General features: G+C 37.6%; 2 protein-coding genes across 4 annotated transcripts in view; one reads left to right on the forward strand and one right to left on the reverse strand.

The window, feature by feature from the left end:
* Positions 1-23139, forward strand: part of CAPSL (calcyphosine like) — a 607395-nt gene that overhangs the window by 295245 nt on the left and 289011 nt on the right. The window lies entirely within an intron of this gene.
* Positions 4748-23139, reverse strand: part of IL7R (interleukin 7 receptor) — a 776271-nt gene continuing 757879 nt past the window's right edge. The window contains exon 8 of the mRNA XM_044069973.1: positions 4748-4977. Coding sequence (XP_043925908.1) covers positions 4933-4977 — 45 coding nt within the window. The 3' untranslated portion in view covers positions 4748-4932. The remainder of the gene's footprint in view (positions 4978-23139) is intronic.

Raw genomic sequence — 23139 nt, forward strand, 5'->3', positions numbered from 1 at the left:
CCAAACTTCAAAGGCCTCTCAGGTGCAGTCATCAGAAACTCCACATGTACACAAACAAGACGAATCCCATCACAACACGTAAAGCCACATCTCATTGTGCCTCAGCTACCAAACCCTTAAGGCAAAATACTCCACTATCCAATATTCTGCTCATAGGAGACCCCATTGTTAGCCTCACTAACATCTCTCTTACCAGGCTGGATAAGGGGAAGGTTACATTTAGTTGCCTGTCAGGGGTCAAGATATGCCAGATTACACAAGCACTCAGGTCACTTACCCCTAAGTACAGTATGACTCAGTCATAGTCCATGTGGGTGTGAATGACCTGCTATGTACCTCCTCAGACTATATATGAAGAGAAACACGACTGAACTCTCAGAATGTGTGTCACAGACACGTATGAGCCTGGGATTGAGCAGCATTCTACCATCTCCAAAGTCATGATACCAGCAGAAAATGATCGACTTTAACAATTGGCTTAGCTACTGGTGTCATTCTTTAGGGGTTCAATACTTGTTAGCCTGGTAGGACATGGTTGATAGGCCAAGCTACTTTGCCAAGGACAGTCTTCACCTGTCACCTCTAGGCTTTCTGCTATTGGCCAAAACATTATTCACCTCTATAATGCCTTTTTTAGGCATTGCCAGACAGACAAACCTTCCAACATAACAAAAGCTACTCAGGACTAGCTAAAGGTGTTATTGCTCGATGCTAGGAGCGTCAACAAGAAACTGCACTCCCTGGAAGCCCTCCTCACCCTGGAGAATGCTGATGTCTATGCAGTTACCGAAACATGGTTCAGAACCATGGAAAGCACTCTGGCAGTGTATGGCTCTAATGACTTTCATACATTCTGACCACCCATTGAACATGAAAGAGCTAAAGGTGGTGTTGTATCTATCTACATAAAGTATAAACATACCTCAAAGCTGGTCCAACTCCATGTCCAAATAACCATGGGAAAAATCTATTCCAATATTCTTGCTACCTACATTTCCCCCATTATGAACCAGAAAACCAATACATCATACCTGAAGTTACTAGAATCACTCACCTTCCAGCCCATGCCATACTCATGGCTGATTTTAACTACCCATCCATTAATTGGGAGGAATACATGACCACTAAAATGCAGGCCCAAAGATTTCTTGACTATATAAATTCAAATGCCGTAGAGCAGGGGTTCCAATTAAATCAGTGAATGCTTAAAATAGCAAATGCTGTTTAATCAACCCTGTTTACTTGAAATGGCGAAATCCCGAAAGCACGGAACAGCGATTTTTTTCTCAGGGAAAAAAATCACTGGACCGTTTTCGGGACTTTTCCATTTCCTCCACTGTGGTGCCATCTTGGAGTTGGTATATCTAAGTAGGGTGTGTGGGGGGCAAAGCCCCCCATGTTATTTTGTGTTTGTGTTTTTTTTTTTTTTTTTTTACGGAGCAGTGATTTTTTTTTCCCTGGGGAAAAAATCTCTGTTCCATGTGTTTGGTGTTTTGATGTTTCAATATATTAGGGTCGATTATACAGCGTTAACTATTTTAAGCATTCGCTGATATAATACAGACCCTGGTGCAGCTGGTCTGGACTCCCACTAAGGGAACAAATATGATCTGGCACTCACAAATGAGGGAGAGTGCTGCACTCCCCTAGAGTTATGTCCTCACTAGTAAGATCAGATCACAAAGTGGTCTGCCTTGAAATAAAGGTGAACTAGTCCCCTCACCTAAGCCTAAAAACTTTAAGAATGTCTCTAGGGTAAATTATCCCCTATTAAGGAATGGCATAGATAGTTTCCAAGCTCCCCCAAATCCAAAAAACACAGAAACCTATGCAGAGGCATACACAAAAGCCATGTATGAGCATATAAACAACTGTATAAAAACAGCAATACCAGACTTAAATAAACCCAGGTTAAACTGCAAAATCAAGCCACCTTGGTGGATCCCTAGTATTAATAGGTTGTAGAACAAAAGAAAGAAAATCCTGTTGAGAATAAGAGGGAATGTTCACAATAGAGAAATAAGTCCCTCATTAGTCTATACAAGTCAATGAGGGTACTAGTCAAGTCTCCGAAAGCAGACTTTGATGTAAAAATAGCCACCAAAGCTGTGGATAACCATAAAGGATTTTCACTTATGTTCCCAGTCTTAAGGGCAACACCCAGCAATGTGTGGAAGTAGTTGTAGCTGGCATCACCTATACTCCTCTGGAAGACATAGCAATCTGCTGGCTGACAAATTCAGCATAGATTTCATTTCCTCATTACCTCCAGTTCTCCCCAAAAAAATAACATCCTCCACTCTACCCCAGTTATCAACAAAGAGCAGGTTGTCACTGCTGTCTCTAAAGCTAAAAACTTGGCTTCAATGTGGCCTGACAGTATCCCAGGTTGCCTCTTAAACAGCTTAAATGAGAACTTATCAGGCCCATTAGGATTTCTTATTTAACCACAACCTCGAGACTGGCTTTGTACCAGTAGAGTGGAGGACACCAACAGTCATCCCACTGCATAAAAGAGGACCACCTGCTGACCTGGAAAATTGCAGACCAATAAGTTTCACTAGTCTTATATGTAAGGCCATGGAAAGAATAATCATGGACCTGATAAATAATGATATAGAAGACCTCCAAACACTGGTCCCTACCCAGTTCGGTCTTGTCAAGGTCAGGTCATGCCTACTGAATCTGCTGGATTTCTTTGAGAAAGTCACTAAGGCCATGGATAAGGATAAAACAGTGCATATTGTATGCCTCAATCTGGCCAAGGCATTTGGCACAATTTCCCACTCAGGTATCATAAATAAACTCACTAAACTGGGCATAGGTGTCAGAAGCTGTTGAAGACTGGGGGGGGGGGGCAGAGGGTGAGAGGGGCACTTAGTGATCTAAAAAGGGCAATTTTTTTATAACTATTTACTACCATAACATAGGTTCACTTGGAGGACATTTTAAACTTAGCCAATTCCCTTTTGATGCTTGAATTGACATTTTCTGATTGGTCTTACCTATCCCATGGCTGATACTGATAATTGTATATTAGCCCTAGTGAGAATAATTGATCATACAATATATAATTTGAGGGGACCCATGTAAGGGATGCAGCATTTAGGAACTGCCTCTAGAGGGGCAATCTTAGAGTACATTTTCTATTACCCATCCTTAGATCCAAGTTGCATTTGAATATGGACGGGTGAGCTTTGTTTTATTTTTATGGATAGTCTGTTCTGGAACAGTGGTAGCCTTTGTGATATATATCCATCTCTCCACAACATTCAGTTTAGATACCTGGACTGAGTATTTCTGATGCCATTTGACTTGCTGATGTTCAGTAGGCCCATCTGTATTAGGTCGGAAAATGCCTTGTATGCCAGACACATCACCTCTAAGCACTCTGTAGGATACTGAGTATAGTGATAAATCTTTGAGGTGATCCATGCAAGACCTGCTGTTTAGGACTTATATCCTTTTAGTACAGTATCTCTGTGGGTATTCCAGTTGTTGCATGGGTCTGGACAGATACATGCTAAAGTGGGCATTATACAAAGTGATTGACCTAATGAGAGGCTTTGTAAAGCAGGACAACATCTCTAGATCTAGTCACAATCAATTTTGTTTATAAGCTGTGCAATATAGAAAGGCTTTCATATGACTCTGGGCACATGTTGGTCAAAGGTTAGGTCACTGCAGACACAAGTTCCCAAATGACAAACAACTGGGTCAGTTCTCAGAGGGCATTGTCATGATTTTGACACCAGTTATTATTTGGGACAAACCTTCCTGCATGATGGTTAAGTCATTTGGGGATTCAATAACTGCTCCTAGCTTGCAGTCATTTCAAACTTAGCCAGCCAAAGCCCTTTGGTATTTCCTTTTACTTTTGAGATGTATATGCCAAACAGAAAAGTCTCAGCACCGGACCCTGGGGGACTCCATTGGTGAATGGTCTCTTCCCCTATTTTGATCTCCTGCATCCTGTGAGCAAATTGGCAATTCAGCTAGTGATGCAAGTGTTTGCTCCTACATTATTCATCTTTTGTACTACACCTGAGTAGGGGATTGTGTCAAAAGGCTTGGCCAGGTCAAGTTAATGTGATGTGACCTGTTTTACCTTCATCCATTGCTTTGGTAACAAGAGTAAAGCTTAAAATTTGCCCATGATTTTGGGCCTTTCACACTTTCCTCTGGGCTGTTTTCAAACACATTTTTAGGGATATGCATACATGTATGCATTCTTTGATTCACCTTCCTGATTGTATTAAATTAAATTCCTTGTATAATATAGCACCATTTGTTAGAATGTGTTTAAATTTGTAGTTTTGAACAGTCTTCTAGTAAGCAATGAAACAAAATGTATGAACCAGGAATGACAAAACTACCCATTTCAGAAAATTTCAACCATAAAAGGCCACTCAAACTTCTGTCATTAAAATCCACCAATATCAGTAAGTATGCAAAATGTCTGCGGAAGTAAGTCATCTAAATAATTCCACATTAAAGGGATCTCTAACTAATGAAGAGGTTGCTGCTAGGAAACAACTTTATATTTCATTTTTTCATCTACAAATAATGTGGCTGCTGCCCTTAAAGAACAAATTGCCTATGTTACATTAAAAAATGATAAGCTAGTAATATTGCAATAGGGAATGGATGGCAAACTGATAACAGGTTCATAGTTACTAGGTAACTCTTCTAAAGGAGGACATTCACAGGTCTGCAGCATTCACTCCCTTTAAAGTGCAACACAGTACAGTATCAGCGATCCATCTGCATACTGTGGGAGTAGTATTTTTCCAGCCTTGTAAGTCAGTGTGCATAATAACAGAGTCACCATTTGCTAGGCCATTTCTTCTTGGAGATGTAGACTCAGTGGAAGTGGAAGGGTTGTAGTTGGCAACCTAGTGACCGCCTGAATTATGTGAATATGGTGATGTGTTAGTGGATTGCTGCAGTGACACTTTCATCCTGATTCGTGGAGACCTATAGAGTGATTCAAGCAAAAGATAAACTTTAGATTAAGCCTACATTGAGCAAAACACTCAGAACACTAGCAAATATCATATTCTTATTAGAAAAAGTGTCAAAAATAGAAACACGACCTCTGGCATAATTAACTGATCACCATCAAATGCACTTTAAAAGCACTCTGATGTAATTATACATCTGTGATATCATGGAGACCATTAAAATGATCAAATCATGTTAGAGCCGGTCATTTCAGCAGAAGTCTAAATCAAGGAAATGTAACAGAGAGCAGTCCAATCAAATAAATTAAAGAGGCCATAGTATGCAGTACAATTTAAATGCAACACTTGAAAGACAAAACTATTTAGAAAATCAATTAAGCCTGAAGAAAGCAACATACCCAGAACACATAGTTTGTAATCCAGAAATTTCCCCAAAAGAACAAAACTGGCACAGTAAACAATATTAACATATTATTAGTAAATACACTTTAAACATATGAAATTGGATTAAATACAATTCACACTTCTCTGATATGTTTCAGAAACATAGAAAGAGCACAAAACAGGCTAACCAAATAAAGCAGAATTTCCTACAGTGCAGCACAATTTAAAGGCTACATTTAGAAGTCACAGCTGAACAGAAAATTAACTTTTAAATTGAAACAGAAGTGAGTAGAATGCCTGGAACATCAACAGATTCCCTCCTCTCATTAGAAAAAACTCCATAATGTGTCCCAAAGAAAAAACCCAAGACCAGTGAAAATACCACGAACAACAAACAACACTGGTGCACCAGAAGAATGAGCCCAGGAAATAACGTAAAATAGTTTATTCAATGTTTTCGTCACTTAGACTTCATCAGAATAATAATCTCTGTTAAAACACCAGCATATATACTCTATACCAATCATTAACACATTTATAAATCAATTAAACAATTAATTAGTTACCTAATTAGTAAAACATTTAAAAACAATAAAATGTTATATTAATATACATAACAACACATTTCAAACTCTCAATTTACTGTTGACTAAAAACATTTAATATTTATCATATCATTCAGGCCTGGGAGAACATCTGCTCCCAGCCTTAATTGCCACAGTGTGTTCCCTTTCTTTCCACCTTATTTTTCATACTACCACCCCTTAAATCACTTTTAACATGTTCTAAAATTGAGAACATAATTTTTTTGTATAAAGTACATTTCAATGTGTGTCTGTAGAGGGCATTATTAATATCTCTAGTCTTTATAGCATAACAATGTTTTTTTATACGCTTACTAAGACTTCTAGTGGTCATACCTACATAATAAGCAGAGCAACCTGAACATAAAGCAACATATACTATATTGTTAGTCAGACAACTGTATCTGCCATCTATGCTTATGATTTTGTAATAATGCTCTGTATTGATGTAAGGCCCCTCCAAAATATATCCACAGGCACTACAACTATAACATTTAAACATCCCATTAATTTTATTCGTGACTGTAGGTAATATTAAAGTATCATCACGCTGAAGTATGTTTTTAATAGTTTGATTCTTCTTATATACAAATTTGGGTGTGTCTTACAACACTGCTCTCAAATCATTGTTACCTTTAATTATTTTCCAATTATTTTGTATAACAAACTTGATGTTTTCACTGTCCACAGACATCTCTATTGCACATCTTGGAAGAATCTCACCAGATTTCTCCACAGAATTTGATTTATTAACTACTAACCCTTTAATCAAAATAGGTGGAAAACCTTTATCTCTTCTTGCCCTAATATTAGAAGCTAATTCATTTAATAACTTAATAGGATATCCCCTATTAGTAACAACTTAGTAATAAATTCCATTTCTATATTAAAATCAATTTCATTGCTAACCATTCTAGAAGCTCTTATGTATTGGCCTTCGGAATATTAGTTTTCATGAAATTTGGATGATTACTTTGGAAATGTAAATAGTTGTTTACATACGTTTTTTTCCTATAAATCTTACTAAAAAACTTCATTTCCATAGCATTCCAATTTAATTCAACATCCAGAAAACAAACTCTCTTCCCTATATCACCAATGGTAAAATTCAGAAAGCTACAACTACCATTAATTTCTTCCAAAAGGTAGTTGCTTGACGAAATATCTAAACCTTTAAATATAAAGAAAAGATCATCAGTAAATCTGCAATGGAATAAAACTTTCGGAAAAAACTTCAAGGTTGGTACGAAATCTTTTTCCCACCATCCCATAACCAATCTAGCAAAAGCCGGCAATACTGTAGCCCCCATCACTACTCCTTTTAATTGTTTATAATATTTTTTATTAAAAATAAAATAATTATTTTCCAGCAACAACTCTAGCAAACCTAAATATAGTTTAATGCTAGAATCACTCCAGGTCGTATATTTATACAAAAACTTGCCAACATACTCCACACCTTCAGTTTGAGGAATGAAAGTATATAAGGAAGTAACGTCCACTGTTAACATAATCAATTCATGGGAATCAGAGTTTGATAGCACAGTATTGTTAGAAAATTCTCTTATCATAACAAGAAAGGACCAAGAATCCTTTACAAAAGAAGGCAAACTCTGCACCAGTGGATTTAAAACAGAGTCCAGGAACAAAGAAATAGCTTAAGTAGAACTTCCTGAAACTGATACTATCGGTCGAAAGGGTGGGTTGGTTATATCTTTATGAATTTTGGGTATACCAAACAGTATACCCACTTTAGGTTCATCTACTAATAAAAAGTTATATAACTCCATAGACAAATCACCATTCATTAAAAAATCATATAAGCAGTACTGTATATATTTATAACTTCTTTCAATGATGTTATAAGTGACCTCACAGTATTTACTTTCACTCTTTAATAAACTTTCCATAGCTGCATTATAACCAACCCACCCCCTTTATCCACCTTCATAAAATGTAATTCGTGCTCATTTCTAAATTCATAAAAAACTTTTTTTTTCTTCATTGGTTAAATTGAAATACTTTTGTTTTGGCTTGCTATTTAAAACAGATCTAACGTCCCTCTCACAAAAGCTGTCAAACACCTTCAGCGTAGAATGCAAGAAAGGATTGTATACAGATGGTTTATGTAAACTGTTCACTGTTTTAACATTTACATCTTTCATTATATACCTTAAATTCAGCTTCCTAATGTTCTTTTTCAATTCTAATAAAGTGTTAGCCGCTCCAGCTTGCTTACTAGGTATATAGCTCAAACCTAATTTTAAAACACGCTCTTGTGTGTCCGTTAAAACAGTGTCAATCAAGTTAAACAATTTGATTTCTGAACTCACTGAAAAAGTCGAATACAAAATCAATTCTTTTTCCGAAACCAGCTCCTGTCTCGGTTCTGTCTCAACTGTGTTCTGCTGGATCTCACCCTGGAGGTTTTTGAATTTGAGCTGGAACCTGCAATAAATTGTCTTGAAACACTGTTAGCCTCCTTGACTTCCATGTTAACACTATGCTTTCTCATCTGCTCATGTGTGACGTTAGGACGTCGCTCTACGCTGTTAGCTCCTTTAACACCTGCAGTTAAAGGGCCAGTTGCAATTGCTTCTGAGCTGGTAAAACTTGTTGGTAAAGATAATATGTCCGATTTCCGATCTTTATTGTCTGCACTGATAAAATAAGCAGTCCCTGCTTCATAATCCTTCAGGTCTTTCTCTATTTTATTTATTTTTTTATCTATACTAACTTTTCATATTTTTCCACTGTATCAAAAACTTTATGATAATTTTCAATACCATCATGTTCACTACTCAATTGCTGTTTTATGTTCTTATCAGTCTCTTCCAAATGAGGCTTAAGTGCTGTTATAGAATCATTGTTTCTCTTTATTAATAGTTTGAGAAAGTCCAAGCCAGCCACATTAAAAAATGTAACTAGTTCTTGAAAAAAACGGGTCCTCCTTGCAGACCCCATTAGGGACTTTAAAAAATCTAAGCCCCTTCGGTACAATGCCACATTGTATACAATGTTCAAAATATTTATTTTCTACCAAAAGGGCTCGATATTTTTTGAGCCCTTTTTCCAGCTCAAAAAATAGGTTAGTCAAATTATTTCTCAAACCAGTATCACCCCCTTGTTTAGCTGAATTTACAAAGGGGTTACTGGCTCTATTGAGAACAGAGGCTACATCTTTATAAATGTTAACTTTAGCAGCATTCTTCTTACCCTGTAATTTGTCCATAACGGAGATGGAATCTTTTTTAGCCTCTTTTTTAGAGCCATTTCCTTCAGCTCTCACTTCTCTCTTAGACAGTTTTTTAGTCAACAAAGTCAAAGAATTTTGTAATTCTCTCAAAACAGCCACTACATCTTCTAAAACAGAATCCTGGCTGTCCAGGGCCAGATAAAAGCTCAAGTCAAGTAGCTCATCTTCCGAAGCTTCAGCCATGGGTGAAAAACCACTAATACCAAAGAAAAAACCCAAGACCAGTGAAAATACCATGAACAACAGACAACACTGGTGCACCAGAAGAACGAGCCCAGGAAATAACGTAAAATAGTTTATTCAATGTTTTTGTCACTTAGACTTCATCAGAATAATAATCTGTGTTAAACACCAGCATATATACTCTATACCAATTATTAACAAATTTACAAATCAGTTAAACAATTAATTAGTTACCTAATTAGTAAAACATTTAAAAACAATAAAATGTACATATGCTATGCTCTTTTATATGCTTACTAAGACTTCTAGTGGTCATACCTGCATAAAAGAACATTGTTATGCTATAAAGACTAGAGATATTAATAATGCCCTCTACAGACACACATTGAAATGTACTTCATACAAAAAAATTATGTTCTCAATTTTAGAACATGTTAAAAGTGATTTAAGGGGTGGTAGTATGAAAAATAAGGTGGAAAGAAAGGAAACATTGTAGGCCTGAATGATATGATAAATATTAAATGTTTTTTAGTCAACAATAAATTGAGAGTTTGAAATGTGTTGTTATGTATATTAATATAACATTTTATTGTTTTTAAATGTTTTACTAATTAGGTAACTAACTAATTGTTTAATTGATTTGTAAATTTGTTAATGATTGGTATAGAGTATATATGCTGGTGTTTTAACAAAGATTATTATTCTGATGAAGTCTAAGTGACGAAACCGTTGAATAAACTATTTTACATTATTTCCTGGGCTCATTCTTCTGGTGCACCAGTGTTGTTTGTTGTCCATAATGTGTCCCAATGAACAGAATTCTAGAACAATAAACACTATTAATAAATCAGCAGTAAATGCACTTTAACAACATACAGACAGAATTGGATTTAAAAAAAAAAATCTTGTCTCTGACATCTTTAATACAAATAGCAAGGTCATATCTGATTACAGCTAATCAGTCCACTAGCAATATTTAACAAGGAAGTGTGGCTTAATAAGGAGGCACCATGCAGGGTCTTAAAGTGACAGACTTGCACACGCACACACACACACACACACACACACACACACACACACACACACACACACACACACACACACACACATACACACAAAAATCACATATTGCAACATTTATAATGCAAAAACTTCAGATGTAAATTTGAAGAAAAGCAATGTAAATCAAAAAATAAATCAGGCAAATGCGTAACAGAGTACAAAATATAAACGAGAACTAACAAACATAATTCCTAATCATTTAATTCTCTGCTTGAAACATTAATCACATTCTCTGTTTGAAATTCTATATGTATCTAATGCATACCCGTTGCTTGCCCTAATTCTTGCTGTTGCATTCTCATCCCCTTACACACATGCACACATTTGCACACATACATACGTGTGTGGACACATACATACACACACACACACACACACACACACACACACACACACACCTTCATAAAATAAGTAACTGAGCACTTCTCCTGCATAAAATAAGTAACTGAGCACTTCTCCTGTATAAAATAAGTAACAGAGCACTTCTCCTTCATAAAAGAAGTAATGGAGCACTTTTCATGCATAAAATAAGTAATGGAAGTAATGGAGCACTTCTCCTGCATAAAACAAGTAACAGAGCACTTCTCCTTATTGTGGATAACTCTGGCAGCATAATCTGTGCTAGCAGCAGCAATGATGTGATCAGAAAGGAACATAGCATTTCCACGCTCACTTTGTGGTTAAATTAATTCACATTAGCATGCAACGCATGCATGAGTCCTCCTTAAAGAAAAACTCCATGGAGTTACAGGTTTTGCAGCTGTAAAAGTGTGGGGGGTGCTCCCTTCCCCTCATTCTATGGTTCCGGCACCTATGAAACTGGGCATAAATCCCTATGTCACCAGATGGATAGCCATTTCGCTCATGGACAAGATACATGGTTAAAGTGGGTGAATCCAGATCCAGCAAGTGGCCAGTTACAAATAGTGTGCCACAGAGCTTAATACTAGGACCACTCCTGTTCCAAATATACTTCTCTGAAGTGAAGGCAAATGTGGAAGGCCTCTTGATGATGAAGTCTGCCAATGAGTGCAAGCTGGGGACAATCATGTATAATCCCCCCAATGATATAGATATCCTTCAGGAGGGTCTATATCAGACAAATGATTTGTGCCAGAACCATGGCTAAAACTAAATGCAAAAAGTGCATTATTATACCCTTTGAGAAGTCATATACCCCTGCATATTACAACATCAATAGCACACCACTTAGAATAGACTTAGAGGTGAGAGATCTAGGTACGCAGATAGATAGTAGCCTGAACTTTGACACTCGTGTCCACAGTGATGAGGAAATCCCTTTATGTGGCACAACTTATAAGTAAAGGTATGACATCCAGATCCAAGGAAATTATAGTCCTGCTGTACTCAGCCCTCGTTAGACTAATAATTGAGTGCAATGCGCCATTTAGTATATACTTGATTAGGCACTTACAGCAGATGGAGCGACCTCAGAGGTTCCTCACAAAGAAAATACAGGCTATAAACAACATGAACTATGCAGCTAAACTAAAAGCCCTATCCCTTTACTCTGTCTCCTGTCAACTATTAAGGGGTGACATCTGCCTGATCTACAATGCCCTCACAAATCCAGTCCTGATGGACCTGCTACACATCCGCTAGTCAAACAGCATGAGGTTCACCTGATCTAGGGATCTAAATTTAGTCAGCAACTTAAACAAAACATGCTGGAGAGATGGATATGTGTCTCAGAGATTACCTCTTCTTTGGAACAGGCTTCCTGTTCACATTAAGCGGAGCCCTTCCCTGTCCCTCTTCAAACACAGTTTGGATCAATGGAAGGGGAATCACAAATTCACACCTGGGGTAGTGCCTGTTTTCCTTATGGATGGGGAAATCTGTAAGACACTTGATGCCCAGGCACAAATCCATGCCATCTTCTTGCCTCTAGGTGCTATATATTGGGTAAAATCGGGTTATATTGGCTAAGCTTATAAGGGCCCTTAATCCGTTAGCCTAGTAATTTCCTATGAACCTTTGAACCTATAAAACAAAACTAAAACAAAGAAAATAATCACTTCTACATGTTTCTTTAGAAAAGACAGCCAGTAATAGTACCATAAGATCAACCAATACCAATATCTTCAGCGGAAAACAGTAAATAAAACAAGTACAACCCCTACTCCTCCCAAACAATCATCCACAGCAACAGCTACTAGCTAAATACACTTTCTCATAAGTATGATGAAGAAAAACTCTAAGAAAATTAAAATAATCTCAACAATTAAGAAAGATCATCCATATTCAAGTAAATTGGAGAACAGCAGCAGTTATTCCCCTCTACAAAGGTGGTTTAGCAACAGACCCAGAGAATTATAGACCCATAAGTCTGACCAGAAGATTCTATATGAATGAGGAGTGTACTAACAGGTTCTTTGCGAGAGTAGCTGATGCATGGAATAGACTACTAAATTACATCAAAGCAAGTACTAGTTTAGATATTTTTAAGATCAGCCTGGGCACTTATGGGAAGAGCTGTTTTGGTGTAGTACTGGCTAGAAGGGCATTAATGCATGTGCTTGAAATAATTGTATGTATACATGTATGTATATATGTATGTATGTGAGCAGTATATATAACACCATACTCTATTCATCAACCCATGGTAAATTGTCATATGCTGAAGCTGTAAAAAATCATTGAGAAAGTCTCCTAGACAAATGAGGAATAAGTCTCAGTGAAAATCTAACAATTTCAAGAAAGAGTCACCAAGAGTTAAATTATCTTAAATCCAGTAACCAAACTAGCAAAAACTGGATCCAAAACACCTTTAAATCCACCACAAAACAATAATAATCTAGCTATAAAAAAGAAAGATAAAACTAATTATTTAGCCAGACATGCATTATTATGTACTGATTTCAAAAAGTTTGTATTTTTTGTGTTAGAAAAAATGGAAAAGGTTCCTTTTGATGGAGATGTTAACAGCACATTAGAGTGTAAGGAAGCTTTTTGGCAGCTATATCTAGGTGCAGATAATGCACCTGGTTTGAATGAAACTATAAATTTAAAATGTTTTTTTTAAATACAGATGATAACACATCTGTCAATATTTTATAGAAATGTACTACATTATTTTGTATTATTATTATTTTTCATATATATATTTAAATATATATTTTTGGTACTTACGTATTATCGCAACCAGATTTATAAAGTGCGATAATTTGTCTATTTTCGGCAGAAACATGTTGCCTGACCTAAAAACGGCTTTGTAAAGATGTCGCCAGCAGTTTGTCAAGAAAGAGCATGTATGTTCACCTATCAAGGGGTGTGTAAAATGTTTAAGTATTATAGTGCCAGAAAATTTTCCACACAGGAAGCGGAAGAACAGCAGAATTCCTCTTGCCTGGTAATGTCCCCGGCCGACCTACACACCTGACTGCTGCTTGTCTGTCACCACATTTCCATCCACACAAGTTGTCAGGACCATGGCTCGTTAACATAAACTGACCCCCCTTTTTTAGAAAGGTCCTTTTGCAAGTATCTGATTTGTTACATACCCCTGTTTACAGTTCAGACTCTCAGAAGGCACATTAATGCAGTTGTGACTCGGAAGTACTGATTGAAAAGTGTGGTTCTGTTGGTGGAGTTTTACTGACAACAGTCCCTGCCTCTTTTCTCTGTAACTGTATATTTACTATCTGTGTATGACAAAGGGGACTTGAAAACAGCTGTTCCGTCCTTAAAAAGCAACCAAAGCCATTTATTTCAAAGTGTTAGTACACATACAATCCTGTTCATTGGAAATGGTCACGATCCATATAAGCAAGAATGCAACCTTTTTAAAACAGTCTGCCACTGCAAAGAAAGCCATATCACTCCCCGAGCAAGCAATGAGCTGTTATTCACTGCTCCTTACAGGCACCTTCACTTTTGCTGATTACTGCCCCCGAAAACTTCAGTGTGCATTTCCTGAGTCAATTTCCCGTAGCTAACAGGGTAATGAAGAATGCAGGAATTGCACGGATGTGGACCACTACGGAGTTGCGGAAGAAATGAGCCGCATCAAGCAGAAGTACAAACTTACAGCATTTCTGCTCTGCCTGCCTCATTCCCACTGTGACAAACTGCTGGCGACATCTTTACAGACCCGTTTTTAGGTCAGGCAACGTGTTTGTGCCGAAAATAGATAAATTATCGCACTTTATAAATCTGGTTGCGATAATACGTAAGTACCATATTTTTTTATTTTCATATTTACATCTATGGCATTTTTATAATAGTATAACATGTATATTATTTATTATTATATTTTTTGTACATACACAAATTCTTTTTTATTTTCAAGTTGAATGGTCATTATGTCATTTCCTGTAGTTAATTGACAATTAGTTATATAAAAAGGAAGCTTGGGTAGGGCAACCTTTTTTTGAAGAAGTTCACAAATAAAAAGTGGATGAAAGTGCTAACCTACTGTCCGATTGTGGTTATTGAATAGTTGAACAGGGCTAGTTTCTCTCTCTTTTTGTGTTTCGCAGTAACCAAACTACTCTACAAATAAAATTGTTTTAGTGATCGGTGACTTTATAGTCATGCAGACTATTTTTTCTCATATTAGGCTAGACAGGATAATGCTGAGTTGCCTTTTATGTGCCCGGAACTCCAATATCTCAAGGTCCCTTAAGATCCTTTCACCTAACAAATTTGACTACAACAAGATGGTGGTCTACATAGGGATGAATGATTCGGGATGTAAAACCACGTGGGATATGTAAAGAGACATATCAGAACTCTCTTTGCATGCTATAAGTGCATGCAAGACTATGATCCTGAGTGGAATCATTCCTTCTTCTTACCTAGATACATAGAAGACATAATTGACTTCAACAACTGGCTAAATAGTTGATGTCATTCCAAGATGATTGAGTATGTGTCAGCATGAGACAAGATACTTGACAGTCCTACTTTCTTTGCAAAGAATGGTCTGCACCCCTCATTCCAAGGGTTCCACATATTGGCTAAAACCTTTTGTGCCCCCATACTGCAGGTTATGACTGTCCCAACATAACTAGCTTATCAGATCCAAAACTTCATCACATTAAGGTGGCTCTGTTCAGTGCCAGAGGTCTCAAAAATAAAATGTCCTACCTTGTGGCTCGCCTGCACTTGGAAAGTGCCAATATCTGTTAAGTTACTGACAGTAGGTTCAAATGTTCAGAAAGCACTCCCTCCATATTTGTATTTTGTGCCTACTGTGCCTTCAGACCTGATGGCAACTCTGTTGGTGTCTCCAATATTTGTTAGGGGCTGTATCACCTCTAGACAGATTCCCAGAGACCCACAAAAGGAACTCATTGAGCTCCAAATCACAACAAACTGGGTCAACTATCAGTTTATAGCCGGTTACATGTCCCCTGAAATCCTGTCAGGTTCCTTTTTTTCCCAAAATAATATTTTTTTTCTTTTTTAACATATAATTAAACAATTTAAGTTACACAACAAAACAGTTGGCATTATGAATATAAGTAATATGCAACAAAGTACTCATAACAAGAAAAATTGACCATTTGTCTCTACATGTATATTAAAGATTACGACTATACATTTTTCAAATAGGAAAGAACTATAATATATATATATATATATATATATATATATATATATTGGATGGCGCAGTGGTGCAGCGGTAGTGTTGTTGCCTCACAGTAAGAGGTTCTCTGGTTTGATTCTCAACTGGGGTGCCTTTTGTCCAGAGTCTGCATGTCCTCCCTGTGTTCATGTGGGTTTCCTCTGGTTTTCTCCCATGTTACAAAGACATGCATCTGGAGCATTTCTCCCCAGGCCTCTGACCATGTTACAAAGACATGCATCTGGAGCATTTCTCCCCAGGCCTCTGATGAAAATTGGCTTTGTTCCAAGTTGGACTTTCCAAGTTAAATAAATAAGAATTGCTTGTGCACATACCTTATACACTTTAAAACATAACAACAAAACATCTATTCACAATTATTTACAACAATAGCGTCACCATTCATTCATATGTACAGTACTTTAGGTGAAAAACAAGAGAAAAAGAAAAAATATAAAAGAAAGGCTGATGGAAATTGTTTATATTACATTTTATTTTGAATTATTTATCTCTTTGTCTATATTTATTTGGGGTTTTGATTTTAGTTAAGCGGTACATACTTTAATTTCCTATTTTTAAAGCACTTTTACATAGTTTAATATTTTAGTATATTGTTACAGAGGAGATTCTAGTATTTATGTAGATAGGAGGGATTCTTTTTTGTCCTTTGCAACTAATTTGTGTGAAGATATATATTTTACTGCCATACTTTTAAAGCTGCACCCGGATAGCTTGGTACGGTCAAGCCAGTTCTGGGTTATATATAAATTGACTAAAGTGAAGGTGGTAAGCAATACATGGTTATTCAATTTTGGTATGCTACATGGGGCTATATGAAGAATAGCATATTCCCATGAAAGTGTCGATTTTTCTTAATCCATTTTCCCTAATTTCATTCTTAAAGAACACCACACTTTGTAAGCGTGTTTGCAACTCCAGAATACATGGAGCACATCAACAATTTTTGATGGACAGTAAAGACAGTATGGTGATGAACTTGAGTAATATTTATTTAATTTCACAGGGGTTAGGTAGGCATTATTGTTTATTATAAGTTGTGTAAATATCAGTTTTTTGAAAGGAACTAGTTTCATCATATTTTGTATGGCTTGTAATTTTGTTCCAAGCTATTGCTTTTGCTTACCTTATCCCAGCAGTCTAAATACAATATGGAGGATTGATATTTAATTGAGGAGATTAGTTTGAAGACGTTACACATCATTTTGCTCTTAGATATCAGACCTTTCAGGATTGATACTGCCATAATAATATTGATATTACTATTATCTGTCTCTTGTGTTATTGAATTAATTATGTCTTTAATTTGTCTTAGTATAGTGACATATTTTTTTTGTAAGTTTAAAATTGACCTAATATCCTCACCTCAATAATATTTTCCTTTAATTTATAAAATTCCCATACTGCACAATTTCTTATTGAGGGGTGAGAATTTAAATTTAACATATCATTATTAATTTTGATGTTTGGATTTAAGTGTAAGGGTTGCAGAAGTACAAAGGTATGTTCTAAGTTTAAGGACTTCATTAGCTTTTGAAATATGTTTGTTTTATCTTTAATTAATTTATGTATTTTATTTTTTTTAATATTTTCTGGACCTCTATGAATATGTGTCACAGGTTAGTATGAGCCTCGGATTGAGCAACATTCTACCCTCACCAAGAATGATACCACAATACAAACAAAAAAATGATGGTCTTCAATAATTGGCCTAGTTACTGGTGTCATTCCAAGGCAATCTAGTATTTGTCATCCTGGGATGACATGATCGACAGACCATGCTGCTAGGCTTTCAAATACTGGTCGAGACATTAGCCACCCCCACAGTGCCTTTTTCAAGCAGTGCCAAACCAAGAGACCTACCAACATAACAAATTCTTCTAATGGCAAACTGAAGGCACTCTGGTCACTGATAGAAGTCTTAACAAGAAACTGCACTCCCTGGAAGCTCTCTTTGCCCTGGAGAATGTTGACATCTGTTCAGTTACAGAGCCATGGTTCAAGGCTGCTGAAAGCACCCCAGCAGTGCAAGGCTACAATGCCTTTCACACATTGATCACCCTCTGCAAAGAAAAAAATGAAAAGAGGAGGTGTTTCCATTTTCATAAAAACAATCACACCTCTAGATTGGTCAAACAGGATGACTTGCTTGAGCTACAACATGTCCAGTTGGCAACAGGCAAAATCCCCCACCATATCATCACTAAGTACAGGTCCCCAACCAGGAACCATGAAAGTCACGCTGCTTACCTGAAGTTATTAGAATCACTTATCATTTAGCCCAGCACACTACTCATGGGTGATTTTTAACAACCCCTTCATAAACTGGGAAACATACATGACCTCTAACATGTGGACTCAGAGAGTCCTGGACTTTGTCAATGCAAATGCTCTGGAACAGCTTATCTGCACTTCTACTAGGGAGCTCAAATATCCTTGACATAATACTCACAAACATATGGGAGCATTGTACCCCCCTCAGCATGTCCTCATTGAAAATATCATATCATAAATTAGTCTCCCTTGAAATTAATGTAATGGTAGAACCCCCATCAAACCCTAAAGAATTTTTCCAAGGCAAATTGCCTTCTATTAAGTGATAGCATAGGTAATTTTAAAGCTCCTCCTAAACCTGAAAACATGGAGGCCTATGCAGAAGCATGCACAAATGCCCTGTACAACCACTTAAACAACAGCATAGAAATGGCAGTACCTGACCAAACTAAACGTAGGCCTGGCCAGAAAAATAAGCCACCCTGGTGGATCCCTTGGCATAAATAGAGTATACAATAGAAGAAGAATTTTCCTGTCTAGAAGTAAGTGGGAGGGTGCACAACAGAGAAAAATCAGGGAACTAGTTAAGTATTCAAAAGCTAAATACAAGACTAAAATAGCCTCCCAAGGAATGGATAACCACAAAACATTTTTTAGTTATGTTCGAAATCTTTAGGGAAACACTCAACATTGTGCTACGTTGACTGTAGTTGGCACTACCTATACTCAGCTAGAAGAAATAGCAAACCTGCTGGATGATAAATTTTGGTCAAATTTCACCCACTCATCACTTCCGGTCACTCCCCTAAAAATACCTCCTACCATGTCTTTGGCTGTTACCACAAAAGAACAGGTTGTCACTGTGCTCTCTAAAGCTGGAAACACATCATCACTGGGCCCTGTTGGAATGCCAGCATGTCTGTTAAGTAGCTTGAAACATGACCTAGCAGACCCACTTGGATCTATATTTAATTACAGTTTCCAGACAGGCTTTGTCCCTGTAGAGTGGAGGACAGCAACATTCAACCCTTGAAAAAGGGGGGGCTTATCAACTGACCCAGGAAACTACTGACTCATAAGTCTGAATAACTTCATATGTAAAGCTATGGAAGGGATAATCATAGATCTGATTAACAAGGAAAAAGGAAATCTCCAGACTCTAGACCCAACCCAGTTAAGCTTTATCAAGGGCAGGCGCTGCCTGCTGAATCTGTTGAACTTCATTAAGAAGGTCACTAAGGCCATGGATGAGGGTAAGACAGTGCATACCACTTACCTTGACCTGGCCAAGGCATTTGACACAGTACCCCACTCAGATATTATAGATAAACTCACAAAATTGGACATAAACCTCTGTGTCACCAGATGGATAACCAAATGGCTCACGGATTGGACACGTTAGAGGGTGGAATCCATATCCAGCAAGAGGCCAGTCACCAGTGGAGTAGCACAGAGTTCAGTGCAGGGCCCTCTCCTGTTTAGGATATACTTCTCAGATGTCAGTGCAAATGTAGATGACCTTTGGCTGATCAAGTTTACTGATGACTGCAAGTTGGGGACAATCATTGACTCCCCAGAGGATATTGATATCCTACAGAAAGGTCTGATGCAGACTAATTATTGGTGTTATAGCCATGGCCTCAAACTAAATGCAAAGAAGTGCATAATACTACCCTTTGGGAAATCAAATTCTCCTGCAAATTACATTATTGATAGCACCCCCATAAGAGTGGATCCAGTGGTGAGACATCTGCGTACTCAGATAGGTAGTAATCTAAACTTTAACCACCATGTATCCATGGTGCTGAGGAAGTCCTTCTTTGTGGTTCAGCTCATATGAGTAAGTAAGGGCACGGCAACCAGATCTAAGGGTGTCATAATACCACTGTACTTGGCCCTCATCAGACCAGTGATGGAGTACGATACACTCTTTGACATGTATCTTGCCAGGCACCGGCAACAACTGGGGCATTCTCAGAGCTTTCTCACCAAAAAATACAGAGTATAACCAATACGTCATATGTGGACCGATTAAAAATCCTATCACTGTATTCAGTTTCCTACCAATTACTGAGGACACTTTTGCCCAACCTACAAGGCAGTCTCTTACACAGCCCTGATGGAAATGTTGCATATTCGCAAAACTAACTGCATGAGGTTTACTAGCTCATAAGATTTAAACCTGATCTTTGACATGAATAGATCATGCTGGAAAGACAGATATGTGTCCCAGAGATAGACCTATCTTTGGAAAAGGCGTCCTATTCATGTGAAGCAGAGCCATTCCCTGACCATCTTTAAGTGCACTGGACCAATGGATGGGAAATTGCAAATTCAGTCCTGGGATGGCACCTATATCCCTTATGGACAGAGGCAGTCTGTAAAAATTGTCAAAATCCCTCTTGCTGACCCTTGTTATCTTTCCCATAGGGATAGAAAATTGGGTAAAATCTGGGTAAAACTGGCTAGGCTTGTAAGGGCAATTGAGCCATTAGCTTAGTAATCTCATATTAACCTGTTAGTTTTTTTTTATTACTAAGACTCATTTTGTTATTTTAACAGATATAGTTGTACACGATTATAAAGCACTTGTTAAGGGATGGCTAATGTAAAGCTATTAGCTTTAATTTTTCAATCACATGTTTCATTAAATTCATTTTTTGACTGGCAAACTAATTTTTTCGATGCGTTGAGTATTGACAAGTGTTGATATTGACACTTTAAGAACACACACACACATACACACACACACACACACACACACACATGCATATATTAACGTTACTTTGTAATTCTCATTTTATTGATGGGTGGGACAGGTGCTTCTATTAGTTGAACTCACAAACTGACAATTTCTGCTAGGTGATTTGACATTTAGAATTTGAACACACATGACAAGAAATCAGAAAAGTTAAAGTGAGGGTTAAAGTAAAGGGAAAAGTGAGGGGTAAGCCTGCTTTATCTCTCATGGTAACAATTCAGTCAGTCCTATCAAAATGCTGTACTACTTTGTTGTATAGTATCATAGTGGACTCTCCCTGCAGCCTACCACAACTGCTAATGTAGTATTCTTGGGGGGGGGGGGGCTAATCTAATTAGCCATATGCTCTCTTCCCAGAAATGCCTATGGTTAGGTATTTACACAGCTAAGTGATTGTTTCCTCAGCTGACCATATTAATGAAAATGGCCAAATGTTTGCATTGACCTACTGCTTCCAATGGGTGAATTCACATGAGAGGTGAGTGCAAGGGACTTTAGAGCAAGGTAAAGGTTGGGTGTGTGCACATGTGCATATGTGTATGAATGTATATGAGGGATGCGTGGCCTCAGATGCTTGTGTATGTGTACGTGGGTGTAATTGTGTGAATGAGTGAATGGGTGGAGAGGCTGTGTGTATGCTTGTGTGTATGCATGTATGTGTGAATATGCATGTCTGAAGGAGCTGTCATACCTCCACACTGCCCTAGACTAATGAGCAAGTCATGTAATATTGTGGGTTAGAGAACACTAGGCACCAAGGATACTGTTTATATCATGATGTAAAGGCACTTATAAAGATAAAAGAAAAAGTTTTGCAGCAAAAAAAAAGATGTGAGGCAAGGGAGGACATTAGACACCAGAGATAATCTTTATACCATGATCTAAAATCCCTTACAAAGATACAGCCCTATACCATTGTCATTCACAAACAGCTCTTTAGCAGAAGTTTAGCCTTCTGCAATACCACAAGACACAAGGGATAGTCTTGCATATTACCTTAAGTCTTGAGGGGGAACAAAGTAAAGTAAAATGAGGAGGGAAAGGTTCAAATCCTAATCTCACACTACATCATTCTCACTGCTGCACTAGTCTTTAGGCTATATGGGTTGTGTCCCGCCCTGGGTCCCTCCCACACCTTCACTCTAACTGCTGATTAGACCACTGTGAGAAGGGAAATCAGCAGTCAGAGTGAAGCTTTCTCTGGTACTTTATTGCCACTTTGAGAAGAAGCAACTCAGAGGCTTCACATATCATAGCAAGGGTGGGACGAAGAGTCCATTGCCCAGGTTCAAAGTGTTAGGGGGTATGAGCGGGAGGTTAGCCCTGCAATTACTTTTTCTGTACTGAAATGCTGGTATAGAAAGGTAATTGAGTTTGGCGATTTTTTTTTTGTTCTTCACATGAAGAGCTTGGGAGCTGTGGATTGGCTCAATTACTCTAGGAAGCCATTTAGCTTCCTGCAGTAATCTGAAGACTTTGTCTTGTGCTGAGGGAAGTGTGCGTGGAGGGATTAGGTGAGAGTCATGGGATGTGATTGGCTAGAGAGAAGGAATGTACTCATCCTGAAATTTAAAAAGATATCATATCAATAATGCTTATATCCCAACCAGTAACTATATACTCATGAAGGGGGAATGGAATGTAGGTGTTGCTACTGCAACAGTGAGGAATTTGAACATCTACTGTTATGGTTAAGTGCAATTTACACAACTTTCCTTTCCTTCACAGAGTGTTAGCCCTCTGCACCACCACTAGACTCAGGGGACACTTAAAAAAAAATCAAGTAAATGAAGGGGAGGTTCAAACCCTCCACCCTTTGCCCGGTAAGCAGCTGTACAAGCCAGAGTCTTATCCATTTCACTAATTGCAGACAGCTTGTGTCAGAGTGTATATTATACAGTTTAAGAAGAAAAAAAAACTCTAATGTCTTGCGTTATTTATTGACTGCAACAGTAAGTGAGTTATGAGGAATGTGGCACATATACAGAGCAACATCAGGAGTGCTCTATAATATCAGGGACAGTTTTAAACTATTATTTGGACTCTCTTCAATTGTTAAT

Source organism: Protopterus annectens, chromosome 1.part0, assembly GCF_019279795.1.
Source record: "Protopterus annectens isolate FY-2018-M chromosome 1.part0, PAN1.0, whole genome shotgun sequence".
NCBI lineage: Eukaryota > Metazoa > Chordata > Ceratodontiformes > Protopteridae > Protopterus > Protopterus annectens.